Genomic DNA, 26,794 nt, shown 5'->3' with positions numbered 1-26,794 from the left:
ATTTAGAAACGGTTTAAAAACTTTCATATAAAAACTACTGCAAATGCACTTCTATCATTACCGAAAACGTCTTCGCTTTATTTGTCACCAAGATGAAGCTCTCGATACTTCTTGTACTGTTTGTAAGTAAAAATTATTATTTAAATAGCTAATTACGTTTCTTTCGTGATAATATGTCATGTTAGTGTAAAACGTAGTGATTGTTTTAATATTTTTGATGGTTAAATATCCTACCTAGCTGAAACTTCGAGTGTCAGATGACGTCAGCGTGAGATTTGTTATTGTAAGTGCGTTGATGTGTGCGTGATATCGGTACACATGCTCACATGCTTACACATCAATTCTCATGAGTACCTTGGGACTCAAAGATATTAGGGTGAAGCCATAGATAATTTACTTTTTAAATGTTTTGACAGATTCCTAACACAGATAAAGGTAGACGCATATGGATCAGATGATGGTATTAAGCAGTGACGTGACTTTATATTAATTTACAATTGCTGGACCTAGTTATCCCCTTGGGGAGAAAAGTTGGAGGTTTTTTCTGAAATTCGATTTGAATTTGGAACAAGCTCCAATGATTTTCATCTCGCGAGCAGATAATATGCGATAAGTGGATGATACCTGCCTAGATAGGCACTAAGTCCTATCACCATTTTAGAATTGACACTTTAAACTGATCGCACCATGATTTCAATTTTCATTAAACAATTTATCATCGACTCATTTCCACTGCTATTAAAACGTATATTTTGTCTCACTTTGTATCTCACTCATGAAATGTCATAAGCCAACGTGCGATGATACGCTATTTTGATACGTGTCTCCCTTAAATGTTATATTTATTACAGTCAATGTCGCATAATCACTTTCTGATATATCATGTCACGAATACAATTATTTCTTGCTTCAGGGTCTTGCTGCGGTATTTGCTGCACCGCATCCAAGTAAGTATATCTGTTTTAATTGCTTTTTTAATTAAAAATGTTAGGCACTCGACAGTAAGAACCATAACCGGCCATAAGCATTGGCTCTGTAAGAAATATTTATCTATTACATCGCCAGCGCCACCAATTTTGGTAACTAAGATGTTACGTCCCTTTTGCTTGCATTTTTGACTCACTCGCCTCTTAAACTGAACACAACAATACTCAGCAGCATGGAGGTGCAATATGTTATTAGTTGTTTCAAAAAGCCTTAATATATAATTTCAATGTATCTAGAATATGTTTATTTATATGCAAAAGCCTGCAGTCACCTAACAGTAAATATAATTAAGGTTAATTCTTATATTACATTAATAATTTATCATTATTTATCTATCACAGAACCTACCTTAAAATTACTCGAAAAACTAGTACTAGATATTAAAAGCAAAGACGAAAGTAAAAAACCAGATGAAAATCAATCATGCGAAGATGGACCTGCCGATCAGAAACCGGATGATAATCAACCAGACCACAAAAAGCCGGACAATGAGGAACAAGACGACCAAAAGTCCTGTGCTAAGAAACCAGACGTCGAGAAGCCCTGTGATAAGAAATCAGACGACAAAAAGACGGACGATAAGAAACAAGCCGACGAGACGCCATGTGATAGGAAATGAATCGACAAAACGGATGAATAATCATCCTTGATCAGCTATATGAGAAATATCAACTTACAGTTGAAGTTCTTTAAATTAATAAAATAAATTACAGTAATAAATTGAATGCGTTTAATTTTGTGTTTTATTTATTTATACAATACAAACAAAGTCGAAATCGATCTAAGCTCAATTTAATCAATCAATCCCCGTCTAATTGCCTCTACTGGTATTAGGCATCAATGTAAATAATTAATTATAATAAATTTTTAATTCCTGGTGTGTTTGGTTTTAATTTATAATAATTAAATAAAAATCATTGACTTATTCACCGATTATTAATATTGATAAATAATTTTATAACGATAAATCTAATTTAATTTTAATATTAATCTATGTACAGATATTCTTATAATATACAAAATAAAAAAAAAAACCAAATACACATTACAAATTTATAGCAATAATATATAATAATATAATTAATAAATATATAATAAATTATAGATTAAAAAATTGAATCATCATTTAAAAAGATTTATTTAAAGTAAAGCCTGTTCGTAATGGACACATCGAAATCGGATTTTTATCTGCGAATTTCTGTTATTCACTTATTATATCTACTCCGCCATTTTGAGTAGTTGTGAACTCATTAAAACTGTAGACATTTATCAATAAATTCTAAAACAAAATTAAAATAAAAAAAACTTTACATTACAAATTTCAAATAAATAATATAATAATATGTAGACATATTGCTTTTTTACTATAATATTAAATTTTATGCATTTATTATTCATTTGGTGTATCATTGGATATTACGATCTCCAACAAAGCCAAGTCATCGTCATATATATTTTCTATAAAATTAATATAAAATGTGTAACAATACTGTTCATTTATTTGAAAATATTTACTTAGCAACTTGGATATATTTCGTAGTTGATGTGAGAACATAAATTACGACAATAACTAAACAATAGGTTTTTAAAGATTGTATCTGTTTTGCAATACTCGATACAATTATCAAAATCAAATCAAAATTTACTTTATACAAGGAATCTCTAACGAATGAATGTTAAACGACATTTTACGAGGTTCAATTTAATGTAAAGCTGTAATCGGTTCGAAATGCAGCATCTACTGATAATAACAGAGTTCGGTGATGTTTTCGTTAGTAATACTGTGCACTGGCAGCAAATAAATAAATTAACAAGCTGAAGGTTAATATTCCTTACAGTGCAATTGTCTATGGGTGGTGGGGACCACTTACCGTCAGGTAAACCATACTCCAATCCTCGTGCGTGCATTATAAAAAAAAAAAAAACATTTATAAAAACTTGTTGAATTCTTCTTGATTGTAAAATACGTAAAATAACAACCCCCAAGGTGCCAATCTCCATTCATTGATAACAATTTACTGGTGGTAGGACTTTGTGCAAGCTTGTCTGGGTAGGTACCACCCACTCATCAGATATTCTACTGCAAAACAGCAGTACTTGGTATTGTTGTGTTCCGTTTTGAAAGGTGAGTGAGCCAATGTAATTAAAGGGACATAGCAACTTAGTTCCCAAGGTTATAGGCGCATGGGCGATTTAAGCGATGGGTCACATTTCTTACAAAGCCAATATAACGCTCATAGACTTATACATAAAATACATATGTCTATGGGCGTTGGTTACCACTTCCACGTGGCCCATATGCTCGTCCGCCTACCTATTTAATAAAAAAAAACGAACCTACGTTCGGGCATAGAGGTTGCCTTGAATAGATCTAACAATAAAAGTACTTCATTCCAAAAAATATTGACACAAGTGTCATTTAGGTTGAATTAATTAAATCTAACAAGTGAAATGACCTTCAGGATATATGTGACACAATGATACCAAAATATTATTCTATTTTTTTTTCATTTGTACTAATTGGCGAAATCAAATAAGTCGGTACTATTATATAATGCCGCTCGTATTTGATAAACTATTGACTAAATGATATCGATCGACGTACATTTATGATTTTTAAGCTATGTCAATTTACATAATTGACAGTCTTGCGTGTGAGTGGTTTTTTTTTAACTTTTCATACTAATACCTAGTTACAATCTTATCAATTTTCGTTTTTGCAAATAAAATAATACAATAACAATATTTGCCACGATTTTATATAAAATTTTGATGTATATTTTATATTTTAGTCTTAAGTTAAAAAATACGACCTTTGATCTATATAATAAATTGATATGACATGGCTGTATGCATACCAACATTAACATTAGCAATATTTCAAACTGTCAAGCACAAAACGTCATATTCTAACTTTCTGTCAGTTTTATATCCAAAATTTTACGTTACTAAAACAATGAGTTCCCCTAGTTCAGCGGTTGAGAAATCGTCCTGCGTTTTTTGCAATATAATTAATAAGTTAGACAATACAGAAATATTATACGAAGATGAGGATGTATGTGTTTTTCGAGACATAAAGCCAGCTAGCGATTATCATATATTGACCGTGCCCAAACGTCATATAGAAGATGCGAAGTGTTTGCAACCAGCTGATAAAGAACTCGGTAATTTTTTTTTTAAATATTTTGACATAATATTGTAATTCACTCAACAGCTTTATCTTATGTTATTAAAAAATTAACATATATCCTTCCTGCAAAGCACGTAATTTATTATAAATACAAATTAAACACATGAAAATTAAGTAGCATTTTCATTTAAATTATTATTATTCCCTCATTAAGACTAGTTTTTGTTTTATTAAAAGCAAACATTATCTTATATTTCCAGTTGAGAGAATGCTGTCCGTAGCCAAAGAAATGCTGCAAAAAAACAATTTGTCACTTGAGGATGCAAGGTTTGGCTACCACTGGCCCCCATTTAGAAGTGTCAGACATTTGCACCTACATACCATAGCTCCTCAATCCAAAATGGGATTGATCGGAAGAATGATTTTCAAAGAGAACTCTTATTGGTTTGTTTCGGTAAGTTAGTTTATTGGTCGAATAATTGTCTTGTAATACTGATCTCGGAGTTTCTTAACCACAATTGTGATTTTCTTGTAAAAAAAAATTGGTTCTTATACCTCGCAAAGAATTAAAAGCTGTGCGATTATGTTTTTTTTATATTAAAGGTAGGTGGATGGGTTAATGAGCCAAGGCCATCACCACTGTCGACAGTCATTGGCTATGTAAGAAATAATAACCATTCCTTTCATCTCCAATGCTCCACCAACCTTGGGAACTAAGATGTCTGCTGTGCCTGTAGTTACACTGGCTCACTCAACTTTCAAATGCAAAAAATTCAAAGTAATTGTTTTTTAGTGGTGGAATATCTGATAAGCAGGTGATACCAACCCAGATGGGCTCGTACAAAGCCTTACCACCAAGTAAAGTACTTGTGTTTGTGCAAGTAGATCTGATCTGATCTGATTATTGTTCTTTCATACTTTAAAGGAGTGTGTCTCTGTTGAAACACACGCCTTATTAGGCATAACCAGACATGGCCGAAAAAAAAACTTGTAATATATAATTTCTTATATAAGTAGGTAAAGATAAAACAGCCCATTACCTTTTTTCCTCTGTTTGTCAAATAGTTTTTTTTTTGTTTTGGTAGCTATTATCGAGCTTTAGTGTTGCAAATTTAAAAAAACAACAGTAGAAAAAAAATTTTTTTTTTCAATATAATTATATATATTATAAAGGTTATAAATTTCAACTACTGGGTGAGTTGCAACATAATAATTATTTTATATTTTAATTTCAGCCGGAGTATGTTGTTTCAAGAATATGAAAAAGGAAGTATAATTTAACAAATAAATTAGCAGCAGCTACGGTAGAGATAATCATTAAAAAAATTGATTTTTTATCTGTGGTGTAGTAATAATTTAATTGAGGTTTATTGGTAGGTTTCTTAACTAATTTAGAATGTATGATGGTAGTAATCTTGATTTCAAAAGAAAAGTACTTGTCAAAGACAATATCACAATGTCAACAATTTGCTATAGAATTTCTATATCGCTTTGTGTCTGCAATTACACTGTCTCTCGTGTATTTGCTTTTTAGAACTCAGCTGATAAGTGTCAAATCAAATGTATTTTATTCAAGTAAGCTTTACAAGAAAGCATCTATGAATCGACATATTTTAACTCTACCACTGTTTCGGAAAGCGGCCTCTAGTGTAAAAATTTTTTACAGATTGACAATATGCTTAGTATTCACAAAATGTGCATAAATCCAAGCATTTTCATTCAAAAAGTTTTTGTAATGCATAATTAATATTCAGTGACTAATTTTGATTAAATAAACTTTGTAAAATGTTGTTATCTGGTAAATTGATGATTTTTACCGATGTATTATTACATAAGCAAAGTTTGTTTTTATTTTTAGTATGTATATCAGTTTTTCTGGAACACTAGTATAATCCATGTAAACAATATATCAATGCAAAGTAGAGTGGATGAACTACCCTAACAGATTCACCAGGATTAACCCAGTTTACCAGTGACAGGGCTTTGTCTAAGTCAGTCTGCAGGTACCACACATGATTAATTCAACTGCCTGACATCATCATCTGTATTGCTGTGTTCCAATTTGAAGTGTAAATGAGCCAGTGGAATTACAGGCACGAGGAATGTAATATATCTTTGTTTTTATGTTTGGCAGCGCATTGACGGTGTCAGAGTGTTTATGGGTCTCACAGTATCTTAGGGCGAAGATGAGCTTTTGTAATGTGTTATATATAATGTTATGTAGTTCAAATTATTTATTAAATTTGTTTTATTGGTATACATGGTGTTTTGTTTTATTTATTATCAAAATGGATATATTTATGGTCGCGACACCACTGAACTGAAGCAGGAAGGCGAAATCTTGTAAGATTATCAAAACTCACATTTATTAATGGAATAAGCCTTCTGAGCACTCCACGTCGGTATTTTTTTTAGATCACACTTTATGTCCTAAGACCTATACATATAAGTATTAAAATTATCGTTTAATTTTGGGATACCTGTAAATATACTATACCTTTAGTAGTGATAAGATAAGATTCACAAGAGGATTAATAGTGTATTTAGTAACTCAGTGAGAGTTATCTGTTTATAGATAAAATAATTATCAAAGTCCACTTATAAAATTCCTATTACGCAATTGCATATATACTAACCATTCAAAATATTTTTACGGTATTTTCTATCAAGTTAAAAGTAGGCAATTGGAATGAATCTTCCATTGCTTTTGCCAATGTCATAGCCAGTGAAAATTGCGTATACCTTGACAGTTCACAATTGACAACTGATGTCAAGAAAGAAGACAGTTTTTAACTTTTGAACTTTAAAATTAGTTTTGTTATTCGTATAGTTTTTTTATATAATTATGCTGTAATACATTGAATATGGCTAAAATAGCGGAAATAAGATTATTATTCGAAACGAAAATTAAAGATGGCATCCCCGATCCGCCTGGCCCTTTCGATCCGCGAGACTTGGAAAGAGTTAAAAGTGATAAATATTTATATCGCGTGCTAGAACATTCCCAGAATAACGTTCAGCAAGCTGTCCAAATGCTATACGACATAATGGCATGGAGAAAAACAAATAAAGTCAACGATATAAACGAAGATACGGTGAATATAGACTACTTAAAAGAAGGGATATTTTTCACTCACGGTAGAGACATAGACAGCTGTTTATTGTTCATTTTAAAGTCTAAGCTTTACATAAAAGGCACTAAAAATATAGAGGAAGTGAAGAGAGTTGTTATTTATTGGCTGGAACGCATTGAAAGAGAGGAAGACGGTAAAAAGATAACTTTATTCTTCGATATGGACGGCTGTGGTCTTAACAACATGGATATTGAAGTTATAATGTACATGATAACTTTATTAAAAAACTATTACCCTTATCTCATCAACTATATCATAGTTTTTCAATTACCGTGGATACTGTCAGCGGGTTTTAAGATTATTAAGGGTATACTTCCCACAGCAGCCGTAGAACGGCTTAGAATGGTTAATAAAGACAAATTGAAGGAATTAGTCGCTCCAGAGCAAGCTTTAATTAGTTGGGGCGGGAGAAATGATTATATTTTTAAATTCATTCCAGAGAACAGAGTTAATGTTGATAAAACTATGAAAAGTGTTACATTTGCTGAAGATGATAGTCAACATTCACCTGGAGAAATGTTAAGCTTGAATCCTGGTAAATTATTAATGTTTAAATTTGAAAACGATAGGATAGTTGCTCAATTGACCATTATGAATATGGACGAGAGTTGTATATCGTTTAAAATAAGAACTACGGCTCCCGAAAAATATACTGTTCGTCCGAGTTCCGGTGTACTGGCAAGTAAGACTTCACAGACTATACAAATTATTGTGAGCTCAGGTTTCCATATAACATCTGTGGTGAAAGATAGATTCTTAGTTGTATCTATGCAAGTTCCGAGTTCAAATATATCTCCGAAAGAATTAAATAAGATTTGGAAAAATGCTAGCAGCAAGGCTGATGAATATAGACTTAAGTGTTCCTGCATAGATATTGCAGATAATAAAAAAATTGAACCGAGTCAAGATCCTGAATCAATTGTTTTTAAGTTAAATAACTTGCAAAACAATCACAATATGCTTGTAAAAAGTTTGGATATGCTTCGGATGTATCAACTGATCTCTCTGTTTCTTATTTTTCTCAGCATTGTTTTAGGTTATTTTTCATTTAAAAATATAAAGCAATGTCAGTATTGATGCATAACGGCTCAAATTATATATTTGTTAAGTATTTTCATCACAATTTTATGAAATATTTAATTATATACAAATTTATGTTTTATTAAAAATAAGTGTTTGCTAAGTGGTCAGAATACAACCATAATTGTTATTAAATATTTACACAACATATTTAAATTTGTATATTTTTAACTTTTTTTTTTTTTAAACTAAAGCTCATTGATAGCTTACAAACAAAAAAAAAACAACAAAACAAAAGATACTGAACTGAATATACAACAATCTTTGCCTATTCGTAAGTATATACATGTAAATAATATATATTTATTCATACACTTTGCTATCATAGTTGTTTTTTTAAATGGCTTTATACAACTAGAAAGACTATGAATTGTTATCAACTGTCAATTTTTCCTATTTAAGATAATATAAACTAAATGTTAAATTTTTTTATTATATTTTATTAGTGGTAAGAAGAGAATTTATATATTGTTAGTTAAATATTGCATAATAATATTAAAATGAAATAACAAGTACTTAAAAAGTTTTTAAAATATAAATAATTGTTATTATACTATAGATTTTATAGTACCGTTTTTTTATAATAATAAATTTCATATTAAAACTCTGTATGTTTTTTTTTTCAATTAATTACAACAAACAAAACTTGTATTTAGTTATTAAAGTAACGATACAAAAAAAAATTGAAGCATTTGTCTATGATATACCTTAAGCTGATATGGTTATTTGCAAGTTACCAAATTAATCTATTTTGTCTGTCTGTATAATAACTTAATTATTATAAGGGGTATTCCTAGATACCTTTTAAGTCTTTGTTTCGTCTAAATCAGTTGAGTCTATCAAAAACTATAACAAAGTTCATGAATGATAATGAATAATATCCTTGTTGTCCACTATTTTTGGCTTATCTATACAAGTAACAGCCTGTGAATGTCCCACTGCTGGGCTAAGGCCTTCTCTCCTTTTTAGAGGTAAAGGTAATAAATAAAATTGTTGTCTGCATCTCTAGCCCATGTACCGCCCGGTTGCAATCATTAGCTTAGCGCCCTCTAGTAGGCGCGCTTTCAAAATGGAAATTGTAAAAAAATCGACTTTCATAGTAACTCGATCAGCTGATCGGTCATTTTGTATGGAGGGTAATTTTTTTTTAAATTTCCATTTTTTTAACATGGGAATGTTTCGGCTTGATAGGGTGTTTATCAAACTCCTTATATTTACAACAGTGAACTGCAAGGGCTTACCCCGGGGGAGCAGGGGTAGGAATACTCCCCCCGGATTTTTTTGCCTATGTATCTAATGTTGTCGATAAAAGTTATGGTAGCATACATAACATGGTTGAGATCAACATAATCAATGAAGACAGTGCTCTAAAGGAAGTGTGCGATGCGGCTATGCCGAGGATCCGGCGCAGGTATACTGGTGGTCGCCCGACATTGCAAAGTTTCGGGCGACGTATAACCGGCCGCGGAGGGCATACGTCCGCTGTCGCAGGCGAAACGGCTTTGACGCGGGCTTGGAGGGGCAATTGCTGGCTGCCTATCGTCAGCTGAAAAAAGAGCTGCAGCTGACGATACGTCGGGCCAAAGAGCAAGCGAGGAAGGAACTCTTAGTGGCTCTTAATAGGGACCCGTGGGGGAAATCTTACCGTGGTGAGCGGGAAAAATTCCGCACCCATGGCGTCCCCATGATGGAAACGCTGTCGCCGAAACTCCTCTTGTACCTGGTTGGTAATTTTTTTCACAAGTCACGGTGCGAGAGATGGAGATGGCCCTCGATTGATTGAGGGTCAGAATCACAGCGCCGGGTCCGGGCGGGGTTCTAGGGCGTGTTTGTCACGATGCCTTTGAAGACCTAGGTGGGAGGTGTCGGGGACTGTTTGACCAAAGACTGTTTTTCCAGCCAGTTCCCGAAGCCGTGGTAGGAGGGCAAATGCGGTCCTGCTGCCGAAGGAGGGGCGTTCGATGGACTCTCCTTCTGCATACAGGCCAATTATACTGAATGAGACGGGCAGACTCTTCGAGAAGATTCTCGCCGCCCGTCTTATGCAGCACCTCGAAGAGATGGAGCCGGTCTTTCAGAAGCTCAGTACGGGTTCAAGGCGGGTCTTTCAACCATCGTTGCCCTGGACGCCTTGAAGACACGGAAGCGGTGGCCTGAGGGGACGTGGTCCTGGCGGTATCGCTGGACGTAGCGAATTCTTTTAACAGTCGTGAAGGCCCAGATGAGGTATCTGGGCCTGATTCTAGACGGAAGATGGTGCTTCGGGCAGTTAAGTCCAAATCCTTCCACTGTTTTAATTTTTAAATAAATGAAAAATAAACTTTATTTTGATTCAAAAATTCGAACTTCGTCGACCTTAGTAATTGCGGTATCTAATAGGTATTAGTAAAAATTTACTTTAAAATGTGTCTCCACGTCTCTTATCGGTTCATTCTTCGCCTCTGATGAAACCTCTTACGCTGGTAAGAGGTTTCATCAGGCAAAGGCGGGCAGGTGCGAAACATTCTGCTTTTGCTCGGACTTCTTCTGCTACTGTTTTTGCGCTATTAAGGAACTCTCCAAAAGTCAACTCATTAACGGAATTGAGACAAATTTATTTTTACATTATCAATCATTCAGCTTCTAACTTCTGACGTTTGAAGAGCCTTGCTAACTATATTTATCTTTTTAAAATTTCAAACTAAATAAGCAGAGAGCAGATGAATTTAAGCGACACAATTTGCCAGTAATGAATTTGCCATATTTTTTTTTTATATATAGAATAGGAAGGCGGACGAGCATATGGACCACCTGTTGGGAAGTGGTCACCAAACGCCCTTAGACATTGGCATTGTAAGAAATGTCAACCATCGCTTATACAGCCAATGCGCCACCAACCTTGGGAACTAAGATTTTATGTCCCTTGTGCCTGTAATTACACTGGCTCACTCACCCTTCAAACCGGAACACAACAATAACAAGTACTGCTGTTTTGCGGTAGTATTTCTGATGAGTGGGTGGTACCTACCCAGACCAGCTTGCACAAAGCTCTACCACCAGTAAAACATTCATATTTCTTGACTCCGCATCTTTGCTCCTATCGGAATATATGGTGAACAAGGCATCATACACTTTCCCCAGATTAAAACGTAGAGCTTTTACCGCTTCAACTCTGCTCACCCATCTCGATGGTAACCACTCAAATACGAGTATTTGAGTGATTCCAATCATTTGATTATATAAAACTATTGACATTCCTAAGTGGCGAATCCGTTCTGCAATATATTGTTAGCCTTAACTTTGAAGTGGTATTTGCACAGCTTTTGTAATAATAAATAAATCTTTACAATATATTCAGAAGGTCATTTCATATTTGTATATTACATAAATAGTGACAGTAAGTGCCCTTGACTGGTTCTGGAAGAAGTAAAAAAAAAATTGTTAACACAAAAGATTAACATTGTCATTTGTCACAAAACATACAGTATTCCCGCACTAGGCAAGCGGTAAGCGGTTGCGGGTACCAACTACTGGTTACAATTTCGCACCCTTAAACAATAGCTCGGACGATATACAATCCCATATTGAATAATAATATTTATTTATACAAAACTATGAAATCCAAGGTTTCATCACCAGATAACTTTTGAGTAGAGAAGTACAAAATTCAAAGAACACATTTAAAAGAGTGAGTGATGTGTAATTTTTCTATGGAGTATGGACATAAAATAATCATGAATATGTTTTCCACATCACATAATGAGTACGATTAATAATACTGTAATGTTCACCCTATAATCGTGCTTTAACTCAAGTCGTAATATCGGTATTACAAATTAAATAATACATATTATATTTTAGATATCAGCTCGCTATGCACACAAACCGTCTTCACTTCGCGCCTGTACCAATATATATATTCTATTTTCCCGCGCTCCGTGATGTGTGTCATCCGAGATGACAGTTGGATAAATACACAGATAATATCTATTCATATTATAAAATACTAATTAATACATTATTATAGATGTATACGTACGATGTGTACGCTACAAATACTATAAGCTGAAAGAATTATCTACTCGGTGCTTTATTCTATTATGGACAATTAAGTTGAAACTTGAAATCCTGAATGGTTTTTTTTTCAGCTTATCGCGTTCCACTGCTGGACGAAAGCCCCTCATTGAGCGCCAATCAACCTGATCTTGGGCAGCCCGCAGTCTTCCCGCTTCCATTTATTTATTGTAAATAATAAATTCTTACAAACCAGAAGTGAAAATGACCTTTTTAAAAAGAATACATATATAAGTATTTAACATTATAATTAAAAATACACAAATAACAAACAAACCCATCATTAAGTATTTTAAATGCTAACAAAACCAACTAAAAACGACAATTAAGGTGATTGTATGTTCGAAGCACCCAAACTTTACGCCAAAAGTCATTTTCTTCTACCATGATGGGCGATGACGCGCTTTTCTTTTGGTTCACCCAAAAGTTTGTTAAGAATATGATATGAAATCTTTAACAGATCGATTGTTCTATTTAATCAAGGAGGTAGTAAATTTTCATTTACCAAATATATTATGATTCATGAACACAGTTAAAAATTGTAAAAAAAAAAAATAATTTATTAGAAAGTAGGACAAAAACTATCAACAAAAAAAACGCACCTAGATATATTCATCATTAAACATATGAACTCGTTATATATTCATAGTATTTTATTAGTACACGAATGCAAAGTGTCTTTTTGCCAATTTGAATTTAAAATTGTATACTAGTTACTTTATATAAAAAATACTTTTCTTTTTTAAAATAAAATTAGAAGAGTCGAGCGTGATGCTGCTGAATACAACAAAGACCTTTGCCTTTTAGTAAAGAAAAAAATTACAAACATTTAAATGTCATTTTAATGTCACAACAGTTGAATAAGTACAATCTATAAATTATTATACGTTCCTGATTCATTGATTTGTTATTTCCTACTTAAAAGTTACACCTCTTAAACAAACAGTATCGTTTAAACACTCAAACATGACGACGGCGGACTTACGATCGTTATTTCAAGGGAAATTAAAAGAAAAAACTGACCATGAATTCCATCCTTTGGATTTAGAACGCGTAAAAGACGATAGATACTTGAAAAGGGTTTTGCAACACACTGAAAATGATTTGAAACAAGCCTCGGACATGTTGTGGGATATTTTCACTTGGCGAAAAGCGGTTGGAGCAAATGACATCAACGAAAGCAACATACGGATGGATTATGTCAACGAAGGTATTTTTTTCCCTCACGGACGAGATGTTGATGGCTGTTTATTACTAATAATAAAGTCTAAAAAACATATCAAGGGCATTAAAGATTTTGACGAGATTAAGAAGATCATCATTTATTGGTTCGATCGTATAGAACGGGAAGAGAACGGTAACAAAGTGACTATGTTCTTCGATCTGGACGGATGTGGCATCAATAATATGGATATAGATCTAACGAACTATCTTATATCACTATTTAAGAGTTTCTATCCAAATTTCTTGAATTATATCATTATATATCAAATGCCGTGGGTAATGTCTGCGGCATTCAAAATTATAAAGTCTCTATTACCTGCTAAAGGCGTTGAGAAGATGAAATTTGTCAATAAAGACACATTAAAGAGTTTTGTGGCACCCGAACATGCTTTAGAATGTTGGGGTGGTAATGATAATTACGAGTTTGAATTTGTACCGGAAAATCGTAGTTCCGAACATACACCGAAGAAGGTTACGTTTGCTGAGCAAGGTGACAATCATTCCCTTGGTGAAATGCTCCGGTTGAACCCTAACAACCTTATAGTATTCAAAAGTGAGAATGAAGAGGTAACTGGCCAATTTGCGATCACAAATATGGATGAAAGTCCTGTCTCTTTTAAAATTAGAACAACATCGCCGGAGAAGTTCCGCGTCCGACCCAGCTCTGGTATACTGTCACAAGGCTCCACACAAACAATTGTCATTGTTGTCCAACCAGGCTTCCAATTACGAAATGTTATGAAGGACATGTTCCTAGTTATGTCGGTACAAATTCCCAAGACGGATTTAACTCCAAAAGAAATAAGTGAGATATGGCAAAACTCTACAGGAAGTAAGATAGATGAATACAGGTTAAAATGCCAATTCCCTGTCAAGGATTTACCTAAAAATGGGGCGAGCGCGGGGGAGACAAAACATCAAGATAAGTCGGATTCAATCACGAACGCTCTGAACAATCTTCAAATGAACTACGAAATACTTCACAGGCAAGCAGATAAGCTAAAGGTTTACCAGTTCTTGACGTTGCTATTGACAGCCGTCTCTGTGATCTTGAGCTTTCTCGTTTACCAGAGCACAAATGACAACGAAAGATACTGTGAGCGTATCTAGCCCTTAAATTTAGTGGTTTTCAAAGCCACTATTAACTTTGCTATGCATTTGTATTGTCTAACGATGTTCTTATTACTGTTTAACACATTCTTACTTATTAAATATTCCCATTTCATGTGTTTAATAGGAAAATTACACACCATGTAAGTTATGGTTATCCTATGGGGCTTTAAGCTACCCTCAAATATATTCAAGGTGTATTGCTTATTTATTGATTAATCGTATGTGCGAATGGTTTAGGGATAATTTTGTGTGATCTTTATAATAGAATGAAGACGATTTTGGAATAAAAATAAGTTATTTAAATAGAGCAATTATTTTATTGTTTAACAATATTGTGTAGTATTGTAGTTGACATGTCGGTTAGTACAAATTATTCGATTATTTATTAAAGTATTGATTGATTTTACATAATTATTAAATGTTAAACAATGTATCACATGAACAAAGAATTATGTAAATTATCTACTTCACATAAGCGTAGAACGTAAGATGTTTTAGAATTATTCTACTACAAATATAATGATTGTTGCTTAAGAGTGAGTGGACAAAGTATATCACAAATAGATTTTATTATATAATTTAATTTGTAAAGAAATTAAGAAACTATGAATAATGTTGGTACAAAGTCCATTTTAATTTGTAAACAATGGAATTTTTTTATAATGGCAATATTTCGTTTCTAGAAACAATAAGTATGTATTGAAATGTAAATATGTCTTGTTCTAACAACAGTACCTTTAGTGTGGAAGATATTTTCTGTCTCTGTCATGTTTTTAAACAAATGCACTTGTGTGCTTAGAGATATAGAATAGGGTGTACGTTCTTTTGTTCTTGCTGGATTCCAGTGGCCTAGTTCAGATGGCCAAAATTGATGTGTTTGATTTTTTATACATTCCAGATTTAAAAATTCTCTGATCTGCCCTTATTGTAAGGTTCTACAATGTATTATGAATATAAATAAAAACTGTCAAATTATAAATAAAAACTTATTTATTTTATTAAAGTAGTGGTTACAGAGGTAGTGCTAATTTGTTATAAAAAAAATAACAAAGTTTTTATAAGGTCGGCCTTCCTAATATTTTTAAAATTATGCATTTCTATAGTAATAGCCTATGAAAGTACCACTGCTGAGCTAAAGTCTCCTCTCCTTTTTGAGGTTTTAGAGCTCATTCCACCACGCTGCTCGAATGCGGGTTGGCGGAGTAGACATGTGGCAGAATTTCAGGCATATTAGCCACATGCAGGTTTCCTCACGATGTTTTCCTTCACCGTCAAGCACGAGATGAATTTTACGCACAACTTAAGCACATGAAAATTCAGTGGTACTTGCCCGGGCTTGAACCCACGATCATCGGTTAAGATTCACGCGGTCTAACCACTGGGCATTCTCGGCTTTTTTTTTTAAAGTGATAACTCTAAATAAGAAACAACATATTTCATTGGAATATATCTTTTTTTTTTATTATTAATTTTAACAAACATAATTAAATATAATTTTTATAAAGTATTATAAGAGTAAACTAAAATAAAGAACAAACTACACATTACAAATTTATAGAAAAAACACCCCGTTTAAAAGATTGTCATTGTCCCCAAAATGCTGGCATATAACGTTTTTGTATTTAAAATTAAAATGACATTGAAATTTTGTTTACTCTATTGCGATGTTTACGCTTGGTACACAATATGTATTGGCTAGTTTTTCTGCTTTTATATAATGAATTCTAAAATATTATTCACTGCACTGTTCGCTTAATACAAATCTCGGGGCACCTAGGATGTCCTGATCATGAGACATGGCTTGCGGAGGTGAGGTAAAATTGGGGGGCAGAGGTTTAGTGTCGTGTCTATAGGAGAGGTAAAAATAGGGAGGCTGGTGGTAGGGGCTAAGGTTGGGGGGGGGGGGTTTAGACAATAGCGGCCCCTCCCACACTGGTAGATACCCCTAATAGAATTCGTGATTAATTATAAACAGATTCTTGTTGCATTGACTTAGACGAGATAAATTAAATTCATTTGTTTATCAACTGTTATCTGTTTACCGGAGTCAAAGGTTCATATTATAAATGAGTTTACGCCCGTGAGGAGGGACTATGAGGGTTATGCGTGTGAGGAGGAGGGGGACGAATGATAATTGTTGAGTAGTTATGACGAGAAAGTGTAACAACAAACAAAGCATTTATAATATTAGTTAGGATGAGTTGGTAAATCGCTAAGTGCAAAAGGTCGTACGTAAATGTTCAGTATATTTTTTTTGTTGTGTTATAATAGTTGCTAAGGCCATGCGATTTAAATGCCTCGGCTTAGCAGCTAGGGTCGGCAACAGGCCTTCACTGGCATTTGAGGCCATCAGAAGTGAGTGAAATAATATTATTTTTAGTTTGATTTTAAAGATTCATAAAAAAAAATAGAACTTAAAATTATCAGTAAAGACTTTTTCAGTCATTATAAAGGCCCTCTTGGGTGGTAGGGCATGGGTGTTACATGAGTACGTAGGCGTAAAACAAAATGGCACCACTATACATATAGATAAACGCTTTAGCTGTCAATGTCAAATTGCAGCGTAATTAACGTCCTTTGTCAATTAATAATTCTTTTTTATAATAAAACATGACTAAGATTTATTTGTATTATGACGTTTCAAACATTATACCTATGGATTTTATTTTATATTATTTATGTCTTTTTCTCATACGCTAAGCATATTAAAATTTATGGTAAATAACATGATAAGAAAATAATGTTTAATAAAACTATTCGATGTAATCATTTGTTATTTAAAAACCTTACAATTTTGTGCATCCATAAAATGGGACACCTTTCTCTGTTTAATTTAAAAAAAATGGATGTCAAAGATATGAAAATAATTGCCAGTTTTAAATTATTGTTGAGTTTTATACTAGAGTTATTCGTTAAGTAACGTGATAGTTTATTTAGAACGTTAGCGTAATAGTTTTACATACTAATATTAAATAACATTAAATTTTCAATTAAATTGGTTTGATCAGATATATTTAAAAACTTGTGTATTATTTTATTTTTTCTCTTTTCTGACGTCTATCTATTGCGCTATTGAGCGCAAAATATTCTGCCAATGTCACGTATAAAATAGGTGACACATATGATATGAGATTATTCGGTTTCAAATTTTGAATCGTTTAATGATGATGAAAAAGCCGAGATGGCACAGTGGTTAGAACGCGTGAATCTTAACCGATGACCGTGGGTTCACACCCGGGCAAGCACTACTGAATTTTCATGTGCTTAATTTGTGTTTATAATTCATCTCGTGCCTGACGGTGAAGGAAAACATCGTGAGGAAATCTGCATGTGTCCAATTTTACTTAAATTCTGCCACATGTGTATTTCACCAACACGCATTTTAGCAGCATGGTGGAATACGCTCCAAACTTTGGCCCAGCGGTGGGATATTCGCAGGCTGTTACTGTAATGATGATGAGTGAAAACCATGTAATTCAACAGTAGATATAGAAAAATATTATAATTAAATGAAATAATTATTTGAACACAATATATAAATAATATAATTTTAATTTATTTCTTACAATAAATTTAATTAAATATTTAATAATTAGTGAGTAAACTAATGTCAAAGGAAATTTCACGTTTACAGGACGTTGGAAGTCAGAAAGAAAATATTCAATAGGTACTTATTTATTATAGGTACCATTTTAATCCAGTTATGTCACTGTCAAACAGACCGTCTTGAGTAAAAACATCCCAAGCCACAGAAAAACGACGTTCCTATTAAGACTCGTACATAACATTATTTTATGTGAAAGTAAGGCGAACAAACGAGTATTCGAGCCATGGTGTTGCCAGCCTCAATTGAATATGTATATATTTAACAAATAACTTCTTATTTACGCCCATTTGCATCCCCTTCAGATAATAAAACAACAATATGAACTGCTCATCTTTTATTTGTTTTTTTTTTTATTATACAAATTGATAAATCGGTATCACGTCTGTATCGAATATTTATCATAAATAAAAATTATACGTAATTGCCTGTACTTATATAATTATTTCATTTTTATTGCTTATCAATAACAATAATATATATTATTTTTTTTCAAAAACCACAGACGACACAACGCTTCCGACTTTCCCGCCAAATTTGAATTGCGGCGTTGGTATTACCTGTTTCAGTTTCATTTTACTTTCAAAATGTTTTATTAATTCGTCCTCCGTCCAGTTGCATGACGTTATTACAAAAATACCTGTAACGTTAAATAATATTAGACATTGTTCAAGATCGAATCGAATTATATTAAATTATTTTAATTCTACTTTTCGTCACTAGATGGCGCTAGTTGTCTTTTAAATTATTATTGATTTTTGTAAGTACCTAATAAGGCTTAATATGAAACGGGTTAGAACAATGTTCGGTAGTGTTATTCTAAATGTATATTAGTACTACAGACAGACTTACATCAAATCATGATATACATTACTAGCCACTCGTCCCGGCTTCACACGGGTGTAATAAGGATCAACAAAAAACGTTAATATCGTAATACATATAACTCCAAAACCTTATCCTCAAAAAGGGTAGGAGGCCTTCAGCCCAGCAGTGGGAAATTAACAGGCTATTACGGATATAACTATCGATTTACGCGGCGCCAGTAAAACTCTCAGACCGCATGTTTTTCCGACATCTTTAACAATCATCGTCATATTTCGGACAATTTACAGAAAGCCATAATAAATCATACACAGAAATTTTTCTCATGAACAACTTAATCCATTGGTGAAAAAGAAATGAAATCCGTTCAATAGTTTTTGAATTTATCGCGGACACACAGACATACGCCGTGGGGGAATCAATAATAACATGTAATAATTTACAAGATTAAATTAGTTGAAAGCTACCACCGGTTCTGATTGTAGATTCTACTTAGAAGAACCAAAAGAAGAAGACGTGTTTCTGACGATAAAGTTACAAAAGTATTTAAATACAGTCGAATTAATATTTATTCTGCATGAAAAATATTTTAAGCCGCGCAAAAAATTTCCATAATTACAATGTCTCGAATTACCATTTCCCCCATTTAATACCCCATATGGGTAGAATTTGGTGTATTGAAATTGATTTCAATATTAAAAATATATTCGAAATGACCACCTAAAAAGTACTTTATACGGTGGTAGGGCTTTGTATAAGCCTGTCTGGGTAAGTACCAAACATTCATCAGATATTCTACCAAACAGCAATAGTTGTGTTGCAGTTTAAAGGGGAACTGAGCCGGTGTAACTCGAGGCTTAAGACAACAGGGTATGACAATGCGTGTGCAAAATTGTATGATGTACGGTTCAGTAGTTAAGACTTGACAAACAAACTCAAGTTCAAATATTAAGATTATTACCATTTTCATCCAGCATATCCACCATTTTTTGGATGTATTTCTGCCGATTCTCCTTCGGGTTATCTGGGTTTAGGCTGATCGCGTCATACGTGCCCTTATCGTGGACGACACCGAACTTCCCGCCCAAAGTGCTCACATCGTCACTCGTTATATCGAAGACCTGATCAATTAATAAACAGTACACTCTTATTAGAGGCGGAAATGAGCAGAAAAAGATTTCTCTGCCTTTTTCCCCCATTCCCAGTAGGGTATTTCAAAATTTTCACCTCTTAAATTTAAGGAAAAAAATCATATGATTAGTTATATAATCATATTATTCATAGTTAACTAGTTTACGCCCATGGCTTCGGCATGGTGAGGGGAAGCAAAATAAAAAAGTAGCTACGTCCTTTCTTGGGGCTCAAGCTTGCTGCATACAAAATTCCATCAAAATCGGTCTAGCGGTTTAGCCATGAAAGTGTCATAAGTGACATACAGACAGAATTACTTTCGTATTTATAATAATATTAGAATTGATTAAGAACAAATAACTGATTTATAATACTTTTATAATATTTCTTTGCGTTTTTTGGATGGCGGATTGTATTTTAAATCGCGCTATAGTTATCCATTTCTGTAAATATAATTAAGCCATCTGGTCAGCAGTACATATTCGGTGGTTTTAATCCAAAAGTACAGTACTGCTAACCCAAAACCCAAATGAGTTATAGAATACTTATGTGATTTTGACTAGGTCGGTTCCTATGTTCCTTTAGAAAAGTCAAGAAAAAATGTAACAACGAGGCTGTCAAATGTTATAATATACAAACCGGGTAAATCAGCGGATCACAGCTAGTAACATACAATTAGGGCCGGTAACGCATCAGCAGCTTATTGCACATGTCCTTGGGTAATTGTGACCACTAACAATCTCCATTATTCCAATAAAAATAAAAAAAGTCATACCTGAAATTTCAAAATTGGAAATTCACTTTTAGCAACTTTCTCCGCCAACATGATTGCCTCTGGACAATAATCTATGCCCAATAAATTCGTGAAGCCTTCTCTTGCAAGTTCCGATAACGTGTAACCATTTCCACAACCTAAAACGAATAAATGGTGTGAGTGACTTAACAAATTGTTCAAAAGAATGTTTACTGGTGGTAGGGCTTTGTGCAAGCCCGTCTGGGTAGGTACCACCCACTCATCAGATATTCTACCGCAAAACAGCAGTACTTGGTACTGTTGTGTTCCGGTTTGAAGAGTGAGTGAGTCAGTGTAATTACAGGTACAAGGGATATAACATTTTAGTTCCCAAGGTTGGTGGGCGCATTGGCTATGTAAGCGATGGTTGACATTTATTACAATGGCATTGTCTAAGGGTGATTGGTGACCACTTACCATCAGATGGCCCATATGCTCGTCCGCCTTCCTATTCTATAAATAAAAAAAAAATATCAGAAATTTAATAAAAATACCTAAATCTATAATTGCCGTATCCTTGTCGATTCCGCATTTACATATCCAGTTAATGATTCTTATTGCACTATCTTCACCGAACCAGACGTCTCCCGGGTCACCATGCTCCTCGAAGTTGTTTATTTCCTTAATATATGCTTCTCGCCAATACTTTTGGGTGCCGAGTTCGGATGAATCAAGTTCAGAGTCTTCCATTTAACTATAATGATATGATATAATTATAAAAGAATGATATATGACAAAATTAAATAAATAGAAATAAAACAAATAAAAAAAATTAATGAAATCAGAGTCATGAGTCAAATGTGAATTGAAAAAATGTAATCTGTTTTTTTTTTTTTTTCGAAGTGAGTAATACTGTTGGCCTTATTGGCCTCTACAGCGTCATCGGGCGGGATGGGCGAGTTTAACTCAGCCGGATGTTGGGAGCCACACAGGGCTCAAGAGAGACGGGCGTCCTAAGGGTTCCTCCTGTGAGGCCGGACCTCGGCTTAGGACTCCGTTGAAATCGGGAGGGGAATAATCTGTGTGTGTGTTTGTGTGTCACCCACACACAAGTGTAAAATAAGTGATTTATATAATACTTATTTATTTAACTAATTATGTATTAATGTAAATTAATTAGTTTTAAGTGTTTTTAAATATATGTGATTAAATACGAACTGGATGATTTCTAAAAAATTTTTATATTTCGCTGATTCAAATGACAACGGTAAATAAATAACTTTGACCTTGTACTTATATGATATTGTTGGTCGATATATAAATTATGTATATTAAGTGGTTTCCTTTAAAAAATGAAATTTAAAAAATTAAATGGTAGGATGAGCAAACGATCCCGTGGCGCTTCTCGTTAAAACGGATAGGGTACCGCTGGTTTGTTCACTGGTGAGCCCCACATACCCCTCCACTGTTCCCGAGGGGGAGACGCACAATGCGTTTTTCAAGTGTTAATAAAAATGTGTTGAAGTAAAATTAGAGTAGTCATTGGTATAAGTAGTTAAGTGTAATAGTGTTTTCTTATAAAGAAAGGTATACTAATAACGAACTGATTGTAGAGCTTAATAAAGCATAGCTGTTAGCGAATTGCTTGGAATATGTTAATCTACGGTTTGTTTATCATTATCCTATTCCTGGCATTGTGACAAATACTGTCTGATTATTTACAAAAACCATACTTATATTTTCATTGTAATTTATTTATTAGGAAAACAAACAGTTACAAAATTTATAGGTAAATATATAAATTAAAAAAAAGCCTTAATAAATATATTAAAGGTGAAACTGTAAATGTCCCACTGAAGAAAAAAATATTTTTTATAATTTTAAAATTACATATTCTTAAAAAAGTTGTCGGAGGTTACAAAAAATTATATTATGATCACAGAACTTACATAATTGAGTTTGGTATATTTAAGATTCACTTTTCTTCAACTGCACGACGAATCAGAATCCAATCTTGCTAAAAGTTTGCGTTATTAAATTTTAATTTACACCTTGCGTTTTTTTATCGCGATATATTTATTTACTTAAACGATTATAACACTAACTTAAAAGTATTACAAATTTGTATTTATTGTAAAAATAACGATAGTAACAGTAGTAACACGAACACTTAAACTGTTTATATTATTAATAAATAATATAAATTATTTTGTAAATATTATTTTAATTTTCAAAATAAAGAACTTTGAAATTAATTGTTGACAACAGTTGAATTTAGACTGTCAGTTTGGTATGCCCATATCAAAAATTTCATTTCATACTAAATGTTTTATTAAAGTTCACATATAAATATTGAAGATAAATCCGTAATATTCAAATCATTATAACAAATTGAAGTACTTTAACGAAATTGCTAATATCAGCCATAAAGAAAAATATTTTTTTCTTTATGGGATAGGGATAGGATATGAATATTGTGATCTATTTGATATATTTATCAAATAGATCACAATATTCATATCCTAAAATATTCAATAAATTGCACCAAACTGCATTAAGATCCATATGGAACCTACTGATATAAACATTTATACTATTATTAATAATGACAAAATGCTATTAACTTCTTTACTATCCATATGTTCAAATGAATTGTTTTAGTAGGAGTTGTTCAAGTAAAGTTCACACATCACATCACACACAGACAGTTAATTTGTAAGTTATGAACGGCAACATTGGAAACGGAACGGAAATTATTGGAAAATTTTATTTGTCAATAATACTTATTTTAGTATTCACTTTATCCGTTCTACTTACTTTACATCTCAGACTTAATAAATTTATCTATATAATAATATAAACTAGAATAAATAAATTTATTACTGGTATTCCAGTAGAAATGAACTTACGTACTTATTTTTATTATTTTTTTATATTTTATCAATTTATTATTACCAATTTATAAGCACACAACACGCACACACTTCTGATGACAATCTATTTCTAATTCTGTCTACAATCTAGCGAGTACAATGCCACAGGACAATCTTTTAGACGACGTGTTTTTGCTTTAAATTTGTAATGTGTATTTTGTTCTTTTTATTTTAATTTTGTATTTTATAAAAATGTCTGTACATGAACCAATTTATTATTTTTTTGATTATTAATATCATATTTTAATCAATGACATATTAGTCAATATATGATAATATGATATATTTAATAAGTCCCCATAATTATGGATGTTTCTATTATTTTGTTTTGATTGTATCTTGTTTTTCACTTAAATATTTGTCCTTCATGTTTTTTTCTTATCAAGAATTACCATTTTCGTAGATTTTATTTCACTGGCAACATTAAAAAATAACTGTCTATTTACAGTGTACATCACATCAAAAAAAAAATATAATTCATAATCATTTCGTTTACCGATAAAGTACTCATCCAATGCCGTCGCGTATTAATTTAACTGTTAATTTTCAATGAGAATCATGTGACGGAGCGCGCGCATTAAAAAAAGTTTTTTTTAAATAAATTATGCACACAGAATTGTAGAGTTGACATATAAAAACTCTTTTAAAGATCGATATTATATCGCAGTAATATATTAATCGTGTTCTAATAGTGTTATGTTTATTGTGAAGGTGCTCGTGTATATAAACTAATTAATATTCAGTTGTCGAAATATTTACGTAACGGAGTGGATATTTGGTATTTAGGAACAAGATTTATTTATATTGGTGAGTAAAACTTACTGTGTTCTTAATGTTTAAAAATAATATTATATTTAAAATTCGAATGTTAATTAGGTGGAATGTAAACTATTAAAAAAAACTTACTAAGGTGAACAAAACTATTAAATCAATAACTGTCGTTGTATTAAAATAATTAGCAAGATAAAAAATATTACGAATAATTTAATTAATTAAAAAATAAAGTTGCAACGCAAATTTATAGTTAAATAAATTCTTATCCACTTAGGTTCTTCAATTTTTCGTCAATGGATATAAAAAAAACAATCTATCTGAAAGTGTAAACTTGTAATTCCTAAAAGTGATTTTTATAAGAATTTTAAGAAAAATATGTAAAATAATTATAAAATATTATGGAATATAATATTTTTTTAACAATTTATTTTTTTCTATATTAGAATTTTTAATTACAGTTATTTTAAAAAGTATATGATAAATATTATATTATTGAAGTAGTAATATCAAACAGTTTTAAATAATAATTTATTAAATCATTCATTTAAATGCAAAGCTGTAACTGGCTTGGAATACAGTTTTAATGTCTTAATCGTATTCATTATATAATCACATAAATATATTGATAACTTTTCAAATGCCCTTAAACTTAACCTATGTTAATATATTTTACATTATAAAAATTAGATATGTATATTTACTATATTTATGACATGATGCCAATTTCTTGCCAGAGTATAGTTGAAAAAAAAAAACCCTTTTTAAAACAAACTGTCATTTCATTCAAACAAAAACAAATTATTATTTTGTATTGTAAATAAAACAGCTCCATTAGGAGTGTGGGAAGCTTAAAATTCAGTTTCTAGATTTGGCCCACACAATGTATTGGATGATTTTTTTTTACTTTTATGGCTTTTTGTACTGTGGTTTCAGCCTACAATCAGACTGCCAAGGTGAAGCAATGTATAAGCTTTTTTTAAATGTAATATATATTTTTAATTCGTTGCCAATGGTATACCTTAATTGAGCTGCTGACTGCACACTGGCTCATTAATATTATAATGTAATTAGCATTGGTTTATGAACTGTATTAGTCCTAATGGCATTTTTAGTAAAGCCTTAAGTGACAGCTAGATTTCCCTCCAATTTTCCCTGTTTTTAAAGAAATAAATTTTTTATTGAATCTGTTTACTTTATAGTTAAATTAAATAAATATGTCTAAATCATATTTAAAACAAAATTAGAATGATTTAATTAGAATGATACAAAACCTTCACAGTCAACTAGACTCATAGTCATTTTATTAGTGTAATACATTTTTTGATTAGAGTTATCTGTTTGTTCTGAAATGATGTTCAAGGCTTAGATATTAATATTTTCTTATAGAGTCTCTTATTGTTCTTAACTGCTATTGTTTGACGGCCGTGATAATAAATCAGGGTTGCCAATTTGTAAAATAAATCGCAGATTGCGAGTGTAGCAGCACAAAAAGCCTATCCACTTTCTGCATCATTTGCCATTACAGACGAGTAGTATATTTTTTTTATTAAAAAAAAAAGATTTTATTTTGATTTATTTTTTTATGGGCAAACCCCTCCCTTAATGGCAGATGCGCCCAAAAAAAGGCCCCCAGTTACCGGCAAGCCCGCTAGGCCCGACCAAGGTAGCGGTCGCGGTATCGGCAGGGCAGGGGGTGCTAAGAATCACCGGTTCACGGCAGGCTATCGTATAAAGCGACTGAAAATGGCAACGTATAATGGACGCTCGATGAGGCTGGACCATCACCTCGCCGAATTAGAAGTAGAGTTAAGTCATATAAACTGGCATATACTGGGGTTATCTGAAGTCCGAAGACAGGGGGAGGACACGATAACTCTAGAGTCCGGTAACTTACTCTACTTCCGCGAAGGTGATAACCTCTCCCAGGGTGGTGTCGGTTTTCTAGTCAAAAAGGATCTCATTAGCAGCATTGTGGAAATCAGTAGTGTGTCGAACCGGGTAGCGTACCTTGTCCTAAAACTTTCCGACAGGTACTCCCTGAAGGTTGTACAGGTATATGCGCCAACTTCGACA

At 32.6% G+C, this 26,794-nt stretch overlaps 5 protein-coding genes across 7 annotated transcripts in view; 4 read left to right on the top strand and 1 right to left on the bottom strand.

The window, feature by feature from the left end:
* Nucleotides 1-3,670: 3,670 nt before the first annotated feature.
* On the top strand, nt 3,671-6,376 carry LOC126780130 (adenosine 5'-monophosphoramidase HINT3-like). Its single transcript, XM_050504399.1, has 3 exons — nt 3,671-4,151; nt 4,378-4,571; nt 5,353-6,376. The coding sequence occupies exons 1-3, from the start codon at nt 3,830-3,832 to the stop codon at nt 5,377-5,379; spliced, it is 543 nt and encodes a 180-aa protein (XP_050360356.1). The 5' UTR covers nt 3,671-3,829; the 3' UTR covers nt 5,380-6,376.
* Nucleotides 6,377-6,885: 509 nt separating this feature from the next.
* LOC126779994 (motile sperm domain-containing protein 2-like) lies at nt 6,886-8,618 on the top strand. Its single transcript, XM_050504230.1, has one exon. The coding sequence runs from the start codon at nt 6,982-6,984 to the stop codon at nt 8,326-8,328; it is 1,347 nt and encodes a 448-aa protein (XP_050360187.1). The 5' UTR covers nt 6,886-6,981; the 3' UTR covers nt 8,329-8,618.
* A 4,627-nt stretch (nt 8,619-13,245) lies between these two features.
* LOC126779991 (motile sperm domain-containing protein 2-like) lies at nt 13,246-15,700 on the top strand. The gene has a single exon (XM_050504226.1). The coding sequence runs from the start codon at nt 13,351-13,353 to the stop codon at nt 14,716-14,718; it is 1,368 nt and encodes a 455-aa protein (XP_050360183.1). The 5' UTR covers nt 13,246-13,350; the 3' UTR covers nt 14,719-15,700.
* Nucleotides 15,701-16,860: 1,160 nt separating this feature from the next.
* Nucleotides 16,861-26,794, top strand: part of LOC126779977 (alpha-1,6-mannosyl-glycoprotein 2-beta-N-acetylglucosaminyltransferase) — a 57,906-nt gene continuing 47,972 nt past the window's right edge. For 2 of the 3 annotated variants that reach the window (XM_050504208.1, XM_050504206.1), the window contains exon 1: nt 24,443-24,754. The gene's annotated coding sequence lies outside the window, so the exon portion shown is untranslated. Of the gene's footprint in view, nt 17,077-24,442; nt 24,755-26,794 lie in introns of those variants that run through there. The other variant, XM_050504207.1, reaches the window with a different exon arrangement.
* On the bottom strand, nt 18,648-23,258 carry LOC126780109 (EEF1A lysine methyltransferase 2). Its single transcript, XM_050504375.1, has 5 exons — nt 22,964-23,258; nt 21,569-21,768; nt 21,057-21,193; nt 20,112-20,271; nt 18,648-18,965 (listed from the first exon to the last, which is right to left on the bottom strand). Exons 2-5 carry the CDS (start codon nt 21,762-21,764, stop codon nt 18,808-18,810), a joined length of 651 nt encoding a protein of 216 aa, XP_050360332.1. The 5' UTR covers nt 21,765-21,768; nt 22,964-23,258; the 3' UTR covers nt 18,648-18,807.

The sequence above is a fragment of the Nymphalis io genome, chromosome 30 (assembly GCF_905147045.1).
Source record: "Nymphalis io chromosome 30, ilAglIoxx1.1, whole genome shotgun sequence".
Lineage (NCBI taxonomy): Eukaryota > Metazoa > Arthropoda > Insecta > Lepidoptera > Nymphalidae > Nymphalis > Nymphalis io.
This window is presented reverse-complemented; position numbering and strand designations above follow the sequence as displayed.

What these genes read in the sequence shown, in the direction of transcription:
- LOC126780130 (XM_050504399.1), top strand. Translation starts at nt 3,830, where the DNA reads ATGGCTGTATGCATACCAACATTAACATTAGCAATATTTCAAACTGTC. An exon ending in ACCAGCTGATAAAGAACTCG is followed by an intron (nt 4,152 to 4,377) that starts GTAATTTTTTTT and finishes TTATATTTCCAG; the next exon opens with TTGAGAGAATGCTGTCCGTA. An exon ending in ACTCTTATTGGTTTGTTTCG is followed by an intron (nt 4,572 to 5,352) that starts GTAAGTTAGTTT and finishes TTTTAATTTCAG; the next exon opens with CCGGAGTATGTTGTTTCAAG.
- LOC126779994 (XM_050504230.1), top strand. Translation starts at nt 6,982, where the DNA reads ATGGCTAAAATAGCGGAAATAAGATTATTATTCGAAACGAAAATTAAA.
- LOC126779991 (XM_050504226.1), top strand. Translation starts at nt 13,351, where the DNA reads ATGACGACGGCGGACTTACGATCGTTATTTCAAGGGAAATTAAAAGAA.
- LOC126780109 (XM_050504375.1), bottom strand. Translation starts at nt 21,764, where the DNA reads ATGGAAGACTCTGAACTTGATTCATCCGAACTCGGCACCCAAAAGTAT. An exon ending in TACGGCAATTATAGATTTAG is followed by an intron (nt 21,194 to 21,568) that starts GTATTTTTATTA and finishes TATTCGTTTTAG; the next exon opens with GTTGTGGAAATGGTTACACG. An exon ending in GGATATGCTGGATGAAAATG is followed by an intron (nt 18,966 to 20,111) that starts GTAATAATCTTA and finishes TTAACGTTACAG; the next exon opens with GTATTTTTGTAATAACGTCA.